This window comes from Pristiophorus japonicus, chromosome 5 (genome assembly GCF_044704955.1).
Source record: "Pristiophorus japonicus isolate sPriJap1 chromosome 5, sPriJap1.hap1, whole genome shotgun sequence".
Classification (NCBI taxonomy): Eukaryota; Metazoa; Chordata; class Chondrichthyes; family Pristiophoridae; genus Pristiophorus; species Pristiophorus japonicus.
Window position 1 is genome coordinate 127,640,615 of NC_091981.1, and position 16,016 is coordinate 127,656,630.

At 44.5% G+C, this 16,016-nt stretch overlaps 1 protein-coding gene across 8 annotated transcripts in view; it reads right to left on the bottom strand.

The window, feature by feature from the left end:
- The window catches only part of stk31 (serine/threonine kinase 31), a 187,929-nt gene that overhangs the window by 83,773 nt on the left and 88,140 nt on the right, over window positions 1-16,016 (bottom strand). For all 8 annotated transcript variants that reach the window (XM_070880935.1, XM_070880934.1, XM_070880941.1 and 5 more), the window contains 2 exons: window positions 15,307-15,466; window positions 3,626-3,748 (listed from right to left, as the gene is read on the bottom strand). In XM_070880935.1, coding sequence (XP_070737036.1) covers window positions 3,626-3,748; window positions 15,307-15,466 — 283 coding nt within the window. The remainder of the gene's footprint in view (window positions 1-3,625; window positions 3,749-15,306; window positions 15,467-16,016) is intronic.

Sequence of the window (16,016 nt, forward strand, 5' to 3'; positions counted from 1 at the left end):
TACTCCATCCCCTTTGCAATAAAGGCCAAGATTCCATTGGCCTTCCTGATCACTTGCTGTACCTGCATACTAACTTTTTGTGTTTCATGCACAAGGACCCCCAGGTCCCTCGTACTTAAACACTTTGCAATTTTTCTCCATTTAAATTATAATTTGCTTTTCTATTTTTTTCTGCCAAAGTGGATAACCTCACATTTTCCTACATTATACTGCATCTGCCAAATTTTTGCCCACTCACTTAGCCTGTCTATATCCCTTTGCAGATTTTTTGTGTTCTCCTCACAATTTGCTCTCCCACCCATCTTTGTATCATCAGCAAACTTGGCAACATTACACTCTGTCCCTTCATCCATTATTAGATTGTAAATAGTGAGGCCCTAGCACCGATCCCTGTGGCACCCCACTAGTTACTATTTGCCAACTGGAAAATGACCCGTTTATCCCGACTCTCTGTTTTCTGTTAGTTAGCCAATCCTCAATCCATGCTCATATATTACCCCCAACCCCGTGAACTTTTATCTTGTACAGTAACCTTTTATGTGCCACCTTATTGAATACCTTCTGGAAATCCAAATACACCACATCCACTGGTTCCCCCTTATCCACCCTGCTCGTTACATCCTCAAAGAACTCTAGCAAATTTGTCAAACATGATTTCCCTTTCATAAAACCATGCTGGCTCTGCTTGATTGAATTAGCCCTTTGTACTCTAGTTCTCTAGATATAAAGGCCAGCATTCCATTATCCGTTTTTATTATTTTCTGTGCCTTTCATGACATTTTAATGATCTATGCACCTGAACCCCCAAGTCTTCTTGGACATCCATTTAGCTTTTCACCATTTTGAAAGTACCCTGTTCTATTCTTTTTAGGTCCAAAGTGGATGACCTCACATTGAAATACATTTGCCAGTTTTGCCCATTCACTTAATGTATCAATATCCCTTTGTAATTTTTTGCTTTCACCTACACTGCAGCCTATCTTTGTGTCATCTGCAAAAGTGGATATATGACTTTCTGTGCAATCATCTATGTCGTTAAGAAATAGTGTGAATAGTTGAGGCCCCAACGCAGATCCTTGTGGGATACCACTAGTCACATCCTGCCAATTTGAGTACCTACCCATTATCCCTACTCTGTCTCCTGCCGCACGGCCAATTTCCCAATCAAGTCAATAATTTGCCCTCAATTTCGTGGGCTTCTACCTTAGATAACAGTGTCTTATGTGGGACTTTAACAAATGCTTTCTGGAAGTCCATATAAATAACATCCATAGATATTTCCCTGTCCACTACTTTAGTCAGCTCCTCAAAAAATTCAATCAGGTTTGTCAGGCATGATCTACCTTTCACAAATCCATGCTGTCTCTCTCTGATCAACTGAAAATTTGCAAGTTGTTCAGTCACCCCGTCCTTAATCATAGACTCTAGAAATTTTCTGACAACAGACGTTAGGTTAACTGGTCTATAATTCCCTGGTTTCCCTCTCAACATTCTTAAAAAACGGAGTGACATGCGCAATTTTCCAAACTAAAGGGATGGTTCCTGAATCGTGAGAACTTTGGAAGATTATAGTTAGAGATACTGGAATGTGCTCACCTTCTGGAATGTGCTCACTTACTTCCTTTAAAAACCTAGGAAGGAAACTTCTACAAATGTTACTGGATCCCATCTAGATGTGAATATTTTTCTGTGATTTCGTGTCAGCAGCTGTTGTGAAAAAAGTTCCGAGAACCAAGAGGCCACCCGAGAACAGGTGAATAGAGGAAACCGAGGATGGGAAAATGGGAAAACCAAATTCTCCATTTCTGTCCCCCAGCCCCCCGTCTGCTCCCAACTCATAGCCCCCCCGTGATTTCAGCCATCCCCCTGCGATTGGTCAGGCCCCAAATCCTGACTCTGTCCTACGCCCCGACTGGCAGTTCCCGACTTTTGGGTAATGAGGATCTTTTTACCCAGCATTCATAACAGCAGAGACCCCTCTATCCCAGAGAGAGAGAGCTGTGCAAGAATTCAATCCCAAAGATAGAGGGGTTTCTCTGCCACTAAGCATGCTGGGTAAAGAGATCGCATTACACAAAAGCAGGTTATTTCACCCGCTGCTGCCTCGCCCTTACCCGCGTGTTCCGTGCTTCAAATTCTAAATGGACTTGGTGTATTGAAGACTGTCTGTAGTTCGTAATTTGCAAACGTCTGTGGTTTCGAGGGGCAGTTTATAACTGTTAGAATGTAAATTATTTGGGACTGTCTGTTTTTTTGCAGGTGTCTTGTACAGATTTCACTGTATATTGGAAAGGACACGAGAGAAAATGGCCTGTTTTCTCATCATAGGCAATGCATAAAACTAGATAAGTGCACATTTTTGCATTCTTTCGCTCCATAATTTTCCTTCTTTTCTAATTTCATTTCCCCCTTAAAAATCACATCTATACGTGGACAGTAACTGGCATCAAGTGGTGCTGATCTACTGATCCACCCCAAAACATATACGAAAGAGATCCTGCTTCTCTACCCGAACTTAACTACGAATACTGTTTTTTTTTCAGATCTAGTCGAAAGGATAACAGCTCTATTCCCATCGGGTCCTGATCATCGATAAGTTATTTGAAAAACAAGGAGAAATGCAGCATGATGGTACTGTGAATTGGACCTGAACAGACTAGTGAAATTGGAGCTTGTCCCCTCAATCCCTACATGCTGAGTTCTCAGTCTTTCACTTGGAGAAATTTCATTCAAATTCCCATTAGAGGGTGGAAAAACATGATCAGCTCATCTCCAGAACAATCTTGCCGAGTTTTGGTTCAGCAGCACTGGGGAAGACTGGGGTTCTCTCATTCCACTTGCGCAGGGAAAGCAGTATGGGAAAAATAAGAAAGCCAAGAAATAAAAGACCAAAAGGTTACTTATTGGCATATGCAAACCCTGCAGCTATTATTGCGTTATTATACAAAATCAGTGCAACCTTGCATCACTCATATCTACTTGCAGATCCTGTAAATATTTTCCCATCAAATGTTAATAAATCAAATACCGAGGAAATGGCTGTTGCAATACCATTTTCAATAACTGCTAAATTAGTCTTTCGACACCCACTGAAGTGATAAATTAGTGCTCAACTGCTGTTGCTCGTTATTGTTGGCATATGGAACTTGGTTAATTCAGTTTCTTAAAGGTGTTAATGTTTAGTTCAAAAATGTATAGGAAAAAATGTGGTTGGCATCATTGGAGAGAGAGAGCAAGAGATTTCACTTAGCAACAGCTGGTGTTTGCAACCAACCAACCTTGGATATTTTACCACAGCAAGGCCACGATGTTTTTATGTGCTTATGTAGTAGCTAGAGACTACCATATTAGGTCATGCCTGCTCTAGTTTGATACGAAAAGAGTGCAGAAATGTAAGCGTTTTCCTTTGTTCAGGGGGCATAGAAAAACCCATTCCTAGGTTTGAGTGCTCTGTGTGTGACTAAACTCCGCTTGTAAATTGCTTTTCATGCTGAATAAAATTATAACAAGACGATTGAATTTGTTACTACTCAAGTGAACAAACAGAAGATTGTTTTAAGACAACAGTTATTAATACCACAGAATTTTATGCTTGGAATCAGCTGAAAACATCAAAAATTCTTACCTTTAGAATATTTACACGATCTCCAATAGGCAACTTGTCGACTTCAGAGATAAACTCTTCTGCAGCAGCATAAAGTGTGCTGCGCACTTCATTACGTTGGTCAATTAGGCTGTGCACTTCATCCTGAGGATTATAATCAAAATGGGTCACAATATATTATCCCCAATACCATGTGCTTTCATTTTGGGTCACAGACTACACACAATTACACCAAATGTCCCCTTAGAATGAGACTCATAGAAACATAGAAAATAGGTGCGGGAGTAGGCCATTCGGCCCTTCGAGCCTGCACCACCATTCAATATCATGGCTAATCATTCACCTCAGTACCCCTTTCCTGCTTTCTCTCCATACCCCTTGATCCCTTTAGCTGTAATGGCCAGATCTAACTCCCTCTTGAATATATCTAACGAACTGGCATCAACAACTCTCTTCGGTAGAGAATTCCACAGGTTAACAACTCTGGGTGAAGACGTTTCTCCTCATCTCGGTCCTAAATGGCTTACCCCTTATCCTTAGACTGTGACCCCTGGTTCTGGACTTCCCCAACATCGGGAACGTTCTTCCTGCATCTAACCTATCCAGTCCCGTCAGAATCTTATATGTTTCTATGAGATCTCCTCTCATCCTTCTAAACTCCAGTGAATACAGGCCCAGTCGATCCAGTCTCTCATATGTCAGTCCTGCCATCCCAGGAATCAGTCTGCTGAATCTTCACTGCACTCCCTCAATAGCAAGAACGTCCTTCCTCAGATCAGGAGACCAAAACTGAACAATATTCCAGGTGAGGCCTCACCAAGGCCCTGTACAACTGCAGTAAGACCTCCCTGCTCCTGTACTCAAATCCCCTAGCTATGAAGGCCAACATGCCATTCCCCTTCACCGTCTGCTGTATCTACATGCCAACCTTCAATGACTGATGTACCAAGGCACCCAGGTCTCGTTGCACCTCCCCTTTTCCTAATCTGTCACCATTCAGATAATATTCTGCCTTCCTGTTTTTGCCACCAAAGTGGATAACCTCACATTTATCCACATTATACTGCATCTGCCATGCATTTGCCCACTCACCTAACCTGTCCAAGTCACCCTGCAGCCTCTTAGCATCCTCCTCACAGCTCACACTGCCACCCAGCTTAGTGTCATCTGCAAACTTGGAGATATTACACTCAATTCCTTCATCTAAATCACTGCTGTATATTGTAAGTAGCTGGGGTCCCAGCACTGAACCCTGCGGCACCCCACTAGTCACTGCCTGCCATTTTGAAAATGACCCGTTTATCCCGACTCTCTGCTTCCTGTCTGCCAACCAGTTCTCTAGCCACATCAATATATTACCCCCAATACCATGTGCTTTCATTTTGCACACCAATCTCTTGCGTGGAACCTTGCCAAAAGCCTTTTGAAAGTCGAAATACACCACATCCACTGATTCTCCCTTGTCCACTCTACTAGTTACAGCCTCAAAAAATTCTCGAAGATTTGTCAAGCATGATTTCCCTTTCATAAATCCATGCTGACTTTACTGCTTTACGGTCACTGCTTTACAAATACACTGCTATTTCATCTTTAATAATTGATTCCAACATTTTCCCCACTACTGATGTCAGACTAACCTGTCTATAATTCCCCGTTTTCTCTCTGCCTCCTTTTTAAAAAAAGTGGTGTTACATTAGCTATCCTCCAGTCCATAGGAACTGATCCAGAGTTGGTAGACTGTTGGAAAATGATCACCAATGCATCCACTATTTCTAGGGGCACTTCCTTAAGTACTCTGGGATGCAGACTATCAGGCTATGGGGATTTATCGACCTTCAATCCCATCAATTTCCCTCACAAAATTTCCTGACTAATAAGGATTTCCTTCAGTTCCTCCTTCTCGCTAGACCCTGGGTACCCTAGTATTTCCGGAAGGTTATTTGTGTCTTCCTTCGTGAAGACAGAACCAAAGTATTTGTTTAATTGGTCTGCCATTATAAATGCACCTGATTCTGACTGCAAGGGATCTACGTTTGTCTTCACTAATCTTTTTCTCTTCAGATATCTATAGAAGCTTTTGCAGTCAGTTTTTATGTTCCCAGCTCGCTTTCTCTCATACACTATTTTCCACCTCCTAATTAAACCTTTTGTCCTCCTCTGCTGAATTCTAAATGTCTCCCAGTCCTCAGGTTTGCTGCTTTTTCTGGCCAATTTATATGCCTCTTCCTTGGATTTAACACTATCCCTAATTTTCCTCGTTAGCCACGGTTGAGCCACCTTTGTCAAAGGCAGAGGACCTTTGTCTTACGGATGTTTAGTTTAAAGCCTATGCTTTCATACGTCTCGGTGAAGGTGTTGACGATGGCTTGAAGTTTGGCCTCCCAGTGTGCGCAGACGCAAGCGTCGTCTGAATACTGTAGTTTGACGACAGAGGATGGCACGACCTTGGATCTAGCCTGGAGGCGGCAGAGGTTGAACAGATTCCCATTTGTTACCGTGCGGAATGCTGAGCTGGGGCAACGTTTCCAGTCTGAGCCCCTGGACTGAAATTTCAGTTTTTTCTCTGTGAATCTCGGGATCTCTATTTCTCTCTCTCTAGGTCCCCCTCCCCCCGCCTCCTTTTCTCTTCCTCTATTCCTATTTCTCTATCTCCCAATCAAATTTTCTTTTTATGTTTCTCATTCCCTTTCCTCACTTCTATCTCTTTCTCCTTTGTTCCCTTGTCTCTCTCTCTCTCTCTCTCTCTCTGAGTGCTGAATTCCTCCGGTCCATTGAAGAGGCTCCTGGACTTGTTGCTGAGCAATACAGAGCTGGCTCTGGGATCTCACCACATCCAGAGCTCGCTGATCTTCCCCAGATGATCTCTCACTGGATTTCTCTGCTGCCGACTTAACTGATGTCGTCGAGCTAAACTGGCTCAGAGATCTCTGCTACTGTGCACCGGCCCTATAAGCTGGCGGGGACACCGTCAGCTGAAGGGCCGGCTTCTTAACGCTGAAAATAGGTCCAGGGGCGGAGCGGCAGCAGTGCACACTTTCACCGCGTCATTACTGTCGAGTGTCGGCGGTGGCTCACACCAATGCAAAATCTCCTGGGCTGAATCTATGTCGGGGCGGCCAGTTGAGTACAAAGCGACGGCCACTGGATTTTGAAGAATGGCTGCCGCAAACTGGCAGTAAGGGTCCTTCTGGGACTGTGAATTTCGGGGCCAGAATGTCGTGGATTCAAGCTCCACTCGAGACTTTAGCACGTAATCTAGGCTAACATTTTAATGCAGCACTGACTGAGTTCTTCATCATCTTTCAGATAAGACATTAAAAACTGTGTCTGCTCTCTCAGGTGGACATAAAAGATCCCACAGCACTATCCGAAGAAGAGCAGGGGCGTTCTCCCAGTACCCTGACCAATATTCATCCCTGTATGATCAATAAAATCAAATGATCTTTGTGATAAATGACAATGATGTTTGTGGGGTCTTGCTGTGCACAAATGGGCTGCTGTGTTACCACTACAACAGTAGCTACATGTCAAAAGTATTTCTTATGACTATAAAGCACATTGGAGTGTCCTGAAGTTGTGAAAGGTGCCATATAAGTGCAAGTTTGTTCATTGTTTTAGGTATATTTGCTTCTATGGTCCAACTGTAAATAGGTCATGAAAGGCTAAAATACCATAATATAAAACCAAACAGAATTAAGTTAAAACCAACATTGAGAAAATGGTGCATAGTCCATAATGTGCAAAACATCACAGGACGCAAGATTAACTGACTTAGTACAATAATGATTGCATAAACTTGTAATTTTGTATTAAAAGGTCCAATATGGATTGCCTGTGGGAACTAAACAAGAAATCTAGCACCAGAGATGAGAGATTCTCATACAAAATCAATTAACTCAAAGATCTCAGAGTTTGGAAGCAATATTTGACTTTCGTTAGCTGATATAGCCAAGTACATAGTTTAGATTTTGTGAACACCTCGTTTTTAATGTGTTGGGTAATGAAGCTTTTAAAATTCATAACTGTAGCCTTTGTCTCCATCTGTGGAAGAATTAGCTGGGACCCAACACAACCAAATTCAGTGTAGCCTTCCACATGGAAAGCATTAATTTCGTATAATAAATTAAAACCTGGAGTTCAGCCTCTGAATGTGCACAGACGCAGGCGTCGTCCGCATACTGCAGCTCAACGAGAGGTTGGTGTGATCTTGGACCTGGCCTGGAGGCGGTGTAAGTTAAACAGCTTCCCACTGGTTCTGTAGTTTAGTTCCACTCCAGCGGGGAGCTTGTTGATTGTGAGGTGGAGCATGGCGGCGAGGAAGATTGAGAAGAGGGTTGGAGCGATAACGCAGCCCTGTTTGACCCTGGTTCAGACGTGCTCTTTGCGTTGAGACTCGAAGAGCTCTCAACGCAAAGAGCATGAAGAGGCCAAGAGCAGGCAGCGGAAGGAGCGCGCGGCAAACCAGCCCCACTGACCCCTTCCCTCGACGAATGTCTGTCCCACCTGTAACAGGGTCTGTGGCTCTCGTATAGGACTGTTCAGCGATCAAAGAACTCACTTTGGGAATGGAAGCAGGTCCTCCTCAATTCCGAGGGACTGCCTATGATGATGAAAGTAAAACCAGGAACATAATTTATCAAGAGCAGCTAAGGATGGCTAACAGAACAGAAGACCAAAAAGTTTAAATTTGAGATGCGGAAAAAAATCTGGGCTGTGCTTGCCTGGGGCGTGGGGACATTTGGACCAACACTAGGGCGGGTTTGCCCCATTGAATGTTGACACACAAATCTCATTCCCATTTTCATTTCCAAATGTTTCCTGTGCCTGAAAAAAAAAACGTGTGCAGGTTGGTCACCTGCATTTTATTTGGCTGAGAGTTACTAAAGTCGGCAAGTTCACTACTACTTTTGGGCATTATGATGGAGTGCAGTAACCAAGAGGAGTTATACCATTGTGTAATGTGAAATGAGTTCAGCACAGATTCCTTAAAGGTCTTCCTACAGGACTTGCAGTGAAGGAAAGTGGCACCCTTTGGTGCTAAAGGCCATGCACTTGTCAAAGCATAGGTGCGAGCTACACAAATGGACATCTCCATCACCGGGTATGTCCTGTTCCACCAGTAGGACAGACCCACCAGAGGAGGCAGCACAGTCATACACAGTCAGGAGGGGCTTGCCCTGGGAGTCCTCAACAGTGACTCCGGATTCCATGAAGTCTTGTGACATCAGGTTAAACATAGGCAAGGAAACCTCCTGCTGATTACCACCTACCACCCACTCTCAGCTGATGAATCAGTACTCCTCCATGTTGAACACCATTTGGAAGAAGCACTGGGCACAGAACGTATTCTGGGCGGGGGACATCAATGTCCATCACCAAGACTGACTAGGTAGTACCATCTCTGACCAAGCTGGTCGAGTCCTGAAGGACATAGCTGCCAGACTGGGCCTAGACTGGGACAGGACATACCCAGGGATGGTGATGGAGGAGTCAAGGACATTGGTTAGTTGAATAATTCTGTGAGTCAGTGTTGGAAGGATAATAATACTATGGTGAGAGAACCAACACAAGGGAAAAACCTACTTGACCTCGTTCTCACTAATCTACCTGTCGCAGAAGCATCTGTCTTTGACAGTATTGGTAACAGTGACCATCGCATGTCCTTGTGGAGACAAAATCCCGTTTCCGCACTGAGGACACCCTCCATTGTGTTGTGTAGCACGACCACTGTGCTAAATGGAATAGATTCAGAACCGCTCCAACAGTTCAAAACTGGGCATCCATGAGGCCCATCAACAGCAACAGAATTGTATTCCACCGCAACCTGTAACCTCATGGCCTGGCATATTCCTCACTATACCATTAAGCCAGGGGACCAACCCTGGTTCAATGAGGGGTGCAGAAAAGCATGCCAGGAGCAGCACTAGGTGTACCTAAAAATGAAGTGCCAACCTGGTGAAGCTATAACATAGGACTACATGCATGCTAAACAACAGAAGCAGCATGCTATAGACAGAACTAACCATTCCCAAAACAAATGGATCAGATCAAAGCTCTGTAGTTCTGCCACATCCTGTCGTGAATGGTGGTGGACAATTAAACAACTAACGGAAGGGGGAGGCTCCATGAACATCCTCAATAATAGTGGAACCCAGCACGCGAGTGCAAACGACAAGGCTGAAGCGTTTGTAACCATCTTCAGCCTGAATGTTGTCCAGGTCTTGCTGCATGCGGGCATGAACTACTTCATTATCAGAGGAGTTGCGAATGGAACTGAACACTCTGCAATCAGCAAACATCCCCAAGTGGATGATCCATCTTGGCCTCCTCTGGACGTCCCCACCAGCACAAAAGCCAGTCTTCACCAATTCGATTCACTGCACGGGATATCAAGAAACGGCTGACCGCACTGAATACAGCAAAGGCAATGGACCCAGACAACATCCCGGCTGTAGTGGTGAAGGCTTGTGCTTCAGAACTATAACATGCCTCTAGCCAAGCTGTGCCAGTACAGCTACAGCACTGGCATCTACCAGACAAAGTGGAAAATTGCCCAGGTATGTCCTGTCCACAAAGAGCAGGCCAAATCCAATCCAGCCAATTACCACCACATCAGTCTACTTTCAATCATCAGCAAAGTGTTGGAGGGGGTCATCAAAAGTGCTATTAAGTGGCACTTACTCACCAATGCTCAGTTTGGGTTCCGCCAGAACTACTCGGCTCCACACCTCATTATAGCCTTTGTCCAAACGTGGACAAAAGAGCTGAATTCCAGAGGTGAGACAAGAGTGACTGCCCTTCATATCAAAGCAGAATTTGACCAAGTGTGACATTAAGGAGCCCTAGTAAAACTGAAGTCAATGGGAGTCAGCAGGGGAGTGGGGTGAAAGACTCTCCACTGGCTGAAGTCGTACCTAGCACAAAGGAAGATGGTTGCGGTTGTTGGAGACCAATCATCTCAGCCCTAGGACATCTTTGCAAGAGTTCCTCAGGGCAGTGTCCTAGGCCTAACCATCTTCAGCTGCTTCATCAATGACCTTCCCTCAATCAAAATGTCAGATGTGGAAATGTTCGCTGGTGATTGCAGTGTTCAGTTCCATTTGCAACTCCTCAGATAATGAAGCAGTCCATGCCCACATGCAGCAAGACCTGGACAACATTCAGGCTTGGGCTGATAAGTGGCAAATAACATTTGCGCCACACAAGTACAAGGCAATGACTATCTCCAACATGGAGAGTCTAATCACCCACCCCTTGATAATCAACAGCATTACCATCGCTGAATCCCCCACCATCAATATCCTGGGGGCGGGGTGTCACCATTGACCAGAAAGATAACTACATAAATACTGTGGCTGCAAGAGCAGGTAAGAGGCTGGTTATTTTGTGGTGAGTGACTCACCTCCTAAATCCCCAAAGCCTTTCTACCATCGACAAGGCACAAGTTAGGAGTGTGATGGAATACTCGCTCACTTGTCTGGATGAGTGCATGGCCAACAACATTCAAGAAGCTGGACACTATCCAGGACAAAGCAGCCCACTTCATTAGCACCCCATCCACCACCACAAACATTTTCTCCCACCACCACCAGCGCACCGTAGCTGCAGTGTACATCATCTACAAGATGCACTGCAGAAATTGGTCAAGGCTTGTTCAACAGTACCTCCCAAACTGCGACCTCCACCACCTAGAAAGACAAGGGCAGCAGGTGCATGGGAACACCACCAGCTCCAAGCTCCCTTCCAAATCACATACCGTCCACTTGGAAATATACCGTTGTTCCTTGATCATCGCTGGATTAAAGTCCAAGAACTTCCTACCTAACAGCACTGTGGGAGTACCTTCACCACAAAGACTGCAGCGGTTCAAGATGGTGGCTCAACACTACCTTATCAAGGGCAATTAGGGGTGGGCAATAAATGCTGGCCTTGCTAGCAATGCTCAAATCCCATGAATGAATAAAAACAACTTGCTACTATCATTCATGATGCACAAAATATCTTAAGATTTTAACTCTATTTGAATGCATTGCTTTGGGTATCCACTGTACACAACAATAACTTTCATTTATATAGCACCTTAAACATAGTAAATTGTCAGATTGGACAGATGACTAAATCCTTGATCAAAGCAGTAGGTTTTAAGCAGTGACTTAAAAGAGCAGAGGCGGAGAGAAGTTTGGGGAGGAAATTCAAGAAGTCAGGGCCTAGACGATTGAAGGCATGGCCGCCAATGATGAGCTAAAGGAAGTGTAGGATGCACAAGAGACCAAAGTTAGAGGGGCGCAGAGTTCTCAGAGGGTTGTTGTAGGAGGTTACAGAGATAGGGAGGAGCAAAGCCATGGATGATTTGAACACGAGGATGAGAATTTTAAAACTGATGGACCGGGAGTCAATGTAGGTCAGCATGCACAGGGGTGATGAGTGAATGGGACTTGGTGTGAGTTAGAATAAAGGCAGCACAGTTTTGGATCAGCTCAAGTTTATGGAGAGTGGAAGATGGGAGGTTGGCTAGGAGAGCATTGGAAGAGTCAAGTCTGAAGGTATCAAAAGCATGGTCGAGGGTTGCAGCAACAGATGAACTGAGACAGGGGCAGAGATGGGTGATATATATCTTCCTTTCCTATTTTAAGTTTTTCCCAAGAGGAGGGCAGAATAAGTGGCAACATGAACCTTGGCACTTGGTCGCGGGTTGTGTCAAGTACTACCTCTGTCCTCATCACCCCAGATAATGTAATTGGACAGTTTTTATAAGCAAGCACGGAGTGATTTACAACTCACAAGTGAGGGGGAGCAATGACAGGAGAAAAATGTGACTAGGTTGTAAGCACAAATTATTGATAATTTTATGTCTTACAGTGGGCAGTGTTCATCAGGTACAGCCATTAGAAAGGAGGGATAAAAGATGGTGCTTCACCTTCAGCAGAGGAAATGTATGGCAAGTTCTAGGGGCGGATGGGGGTGAAACATGAAGGTTTTTTGCAGCAGAAACAGAGTAGGTCATTGGTCAGACGTGTCCGTTCCTGGATGTAGTTCTCAATCACATAGTTTCACCTCAATTTCCTTTCCAGTAAATCATCAGGCTCGAGGTGCCATATGGTCTACTCCTGATCTCCCTCCATGGTGACTTCCTATTCTTCTCGTCCTCTTTCCGTGTGCCCACAACCAATGCACCCTTTAATTTTTTTGGGGGAGGGGTGTGGTATGTGGCCCCTTTAAAAGGCTGTGTGGCCCATTGAAATTTCTGAAGGGTAGCTAATGTAACACCACTTTTTAAGAAAGGAGGGAGAGAGAAAGCGGGTAATTATAGACCGGTTAGCCTGACATTAGTAGTGGGGAAAGTGTTGGAATCAATTATTAAAGATGAAATAGCAGTACATTTGGAAAGCAGTGACAGGATCGGTCAAAGTCAGCATCGATTTATGAAAGGGAATTCCTGCTCGACAAATCTTCTAGAATTTTTTTTGAGGATGTAACTAGTAGAGTGGTCAAGGAAGAACAAGTGGATGTGGTGTATTTGGACTTTCAAAAGGCTTTTGACAAGGTCCTACACAAGAGATTGGTGTGCAAAATGAAAGCAGATGGTATTGAGGGTAATGTACGGACATGGATAGAGAACTGGTTGGCAGACAGGAAGCAGAGAGTCGGGATAAATGGGTCCTTTTCAGAATGGCAGCCAGTGACTAGTGGGGTGCCGCAGGGCTCAGTGCTGGGACCCCAGCTCTTTACAACATACATTAATGATTTGGATGAGGGAATTGAGTGTAATATCTCCTCGTTTGCAGATGACACTAAGCTGGGTGGCGGTGTGAGCTGTGAGGAAGATGCTAAAAGGCTGCAGGGTGACTTGGACAGCTTAGATGAGTAGGCAAATGCATGGCAGATGCAGTATAATGTGGATAAATGTGAGATTATCCACTTTGGTGGCAAAAACATGAAGGCAGAATATCATCTGAATGGCAGATTAGGAAAAGGGGAGGTGCAGCGAGACCTGGGTGTCATGGTTCATCAGTCTTTGAAAGTTGGCATGCAGGTTCAGCAGGCGGTGACGGCAGCAAATGGTATGTTGGCCTTCATAGCTAGGGGATTTGAGTATAGGAGCAGGGAGTTCTTACTGCAGTTGTACAGGGCCTTAGTGAGGCCTCACCTGGAATATGGTGTTCAGTTTTGGTCTCCTAATCTGAGGAAGGACGTTCTTGCAATTTGAGGGAGTGCCTCGAAGGTTCAGCAGGCTGATTCCCGGGATGGCAGGACTGACATATGAGGAGAGACTGGATCGAATGGGCCTGTATTCACTGAGTTTAGAAGGATGAGGGGGATCTCATAGAAACATATAAAATTCTGACGGGACTGGACAGGTTAGATGCAGGAAGAATGTTCCCAATGTTGGGGAAGTCCAGAACCAGTGAACGTAGTCTAAGGATAAGGGGTAAGCCATTTAGAACTGAGATGAGGAGAAACTTCTTCACTCAGAGTTGTTAACCTGTGGAATTCCCTACCGCAGAGAGTTGTTGATGCCAGTTCATTGGATATATTCAAGAGGGAGTTAGATCTGGCCCTTATGGCTAAAGGGATCAAGGGGTATGGAGAGAAAGCAGGAAAGGGGTACTGAGGTGAATGATCAGCCATGATCTTATTGAATGGTGGTGCATGCTCGAAGGGCCGAACGGCCTACTCCTGCACCTATTTTCTATGTTTCTGAGCACACGCAGTTTTTCCATTCAAAAGTCAGTGAGCCGACTGTGCAGGACCTCACAGCTTAAAGTAAACATTGTATGCAACCTCCCGTGTCTTCTCATCGATCTGCTGCATGCCAATTCCTTTTTGGTTGGCAAAATTATGCAGGATACAACAGACTGTGATGATTCAGATTTTTGGTTGCTCTGTAGAAAGCACACCGACTGAGCAACAAATCAACAAAATCATAGCTTCGGCATAAGAACATAAGAATTAGGAACAGGAGTAGGCCATCTAGCCCCTCGAGCCTGCTCCGCCATTCAATAAGATCATGGCTGAGCTGGCCGTGAACTCAGCTCCACTTACCCGCCCTCTCCCCTTAACCCTTAATTCCCTTATTGATTAAAAAAAATTGGTTAAAAAATTGGCATCCCTATGATGTGCTCAGCAATAATTCAGGTCATAGCATGGACTACTCTATTTGTGCTCATCTACTGTGAGGTGATCGGTAACCATGTTTCCCAACAACCATCCGTTCATTTTCTCAAGACCTTCAAATAATTCAGGCATTGTGGACTTCTGCTTAATAAAAGCATCACGGGCTGTATAAAATGCAGAGGGCGGAACATCAACCAAGTTGTAAAATTCAATGTGGAACCTGATTTAGATTTGGTTTGCCTGTAATGCTGGTTCCTTTCACCACCCAAAATCATGCCTCACAAAATGAATGCACCATGAATCAGGAATGCAAGATCAGGGGGGGCCAATTTTACAGCCTGGGCCTTCAGATTGAATGGAACCTTTATCATGCATAGGTCAGGTCACTGCTGACTGTTTTCCAAGCAAAGCACAAAACTAATTTTTCTGAACTATAGTTTTTTTTTTAAATCCTGCCAGTGAGATGTATCAAATAAAAACATTAATTCAGAATATGTTACAATGCAAGGGATCAACTGCATATTTTATTGAAGTAGTATTTCTACATGGTCCCAAAGATCTAGTTGCCAGACATCAGTTCAACTCACCACTGAATTGCATGTTTGAAGTGTTTCCTGAGCACAGTTGTATTCATTCCAAGTACTTTCTAGACCTTTCATTGAGAGTAGTGCACAAAGACATCCCTCAGTGATCACTTTCACTGCTTCAGAAAGATCATTTCCAAAACGATTCTCATTGAACTCACTCCTAGAAGTTCAAACAATAAAAAAAATCAGTCTTGAAGAAATATGTTCAGAATTGACTTGGGTTTTGTGTGAGGTTTTCTATGAAACAAACTACATTTTACTTGAACTTTTTATATTGATAGTTCAACAAAAAAATTTATGCATTATCATCATAGGCGGTCCCTTGAAACGAGGATGACTTGCTTCCACACCAAAAAAAGGACGAGTTCACAGATGTTTCAATGAAGGACCCGAACTACATCCTGAAGGGTGGAAGATGCCTGTGCGTGCATTTTTTTAACGTGGGGTAGCTGTTACACACCAGCCACCACACGGGCTTGACAGAGCTAGGTCTTGGTCCAGTGGCAAGAATTACCCAAGACAATTGGAGACCAGCTCTGCTGCACGGACCTAGTGCACACACGTATCGCGGTGTGGGCTGGTCCGTGCTGCCCCTGGGCCCGATCTCGCATCTCCCCTGAGCTCCGATCACGTCCCTCCACAGTCTCTCGCCGCTCCTTCGCCCCAACCTTGCTGCTCCTGCTGTATTTGCCCACGCTCCAATCACTGAC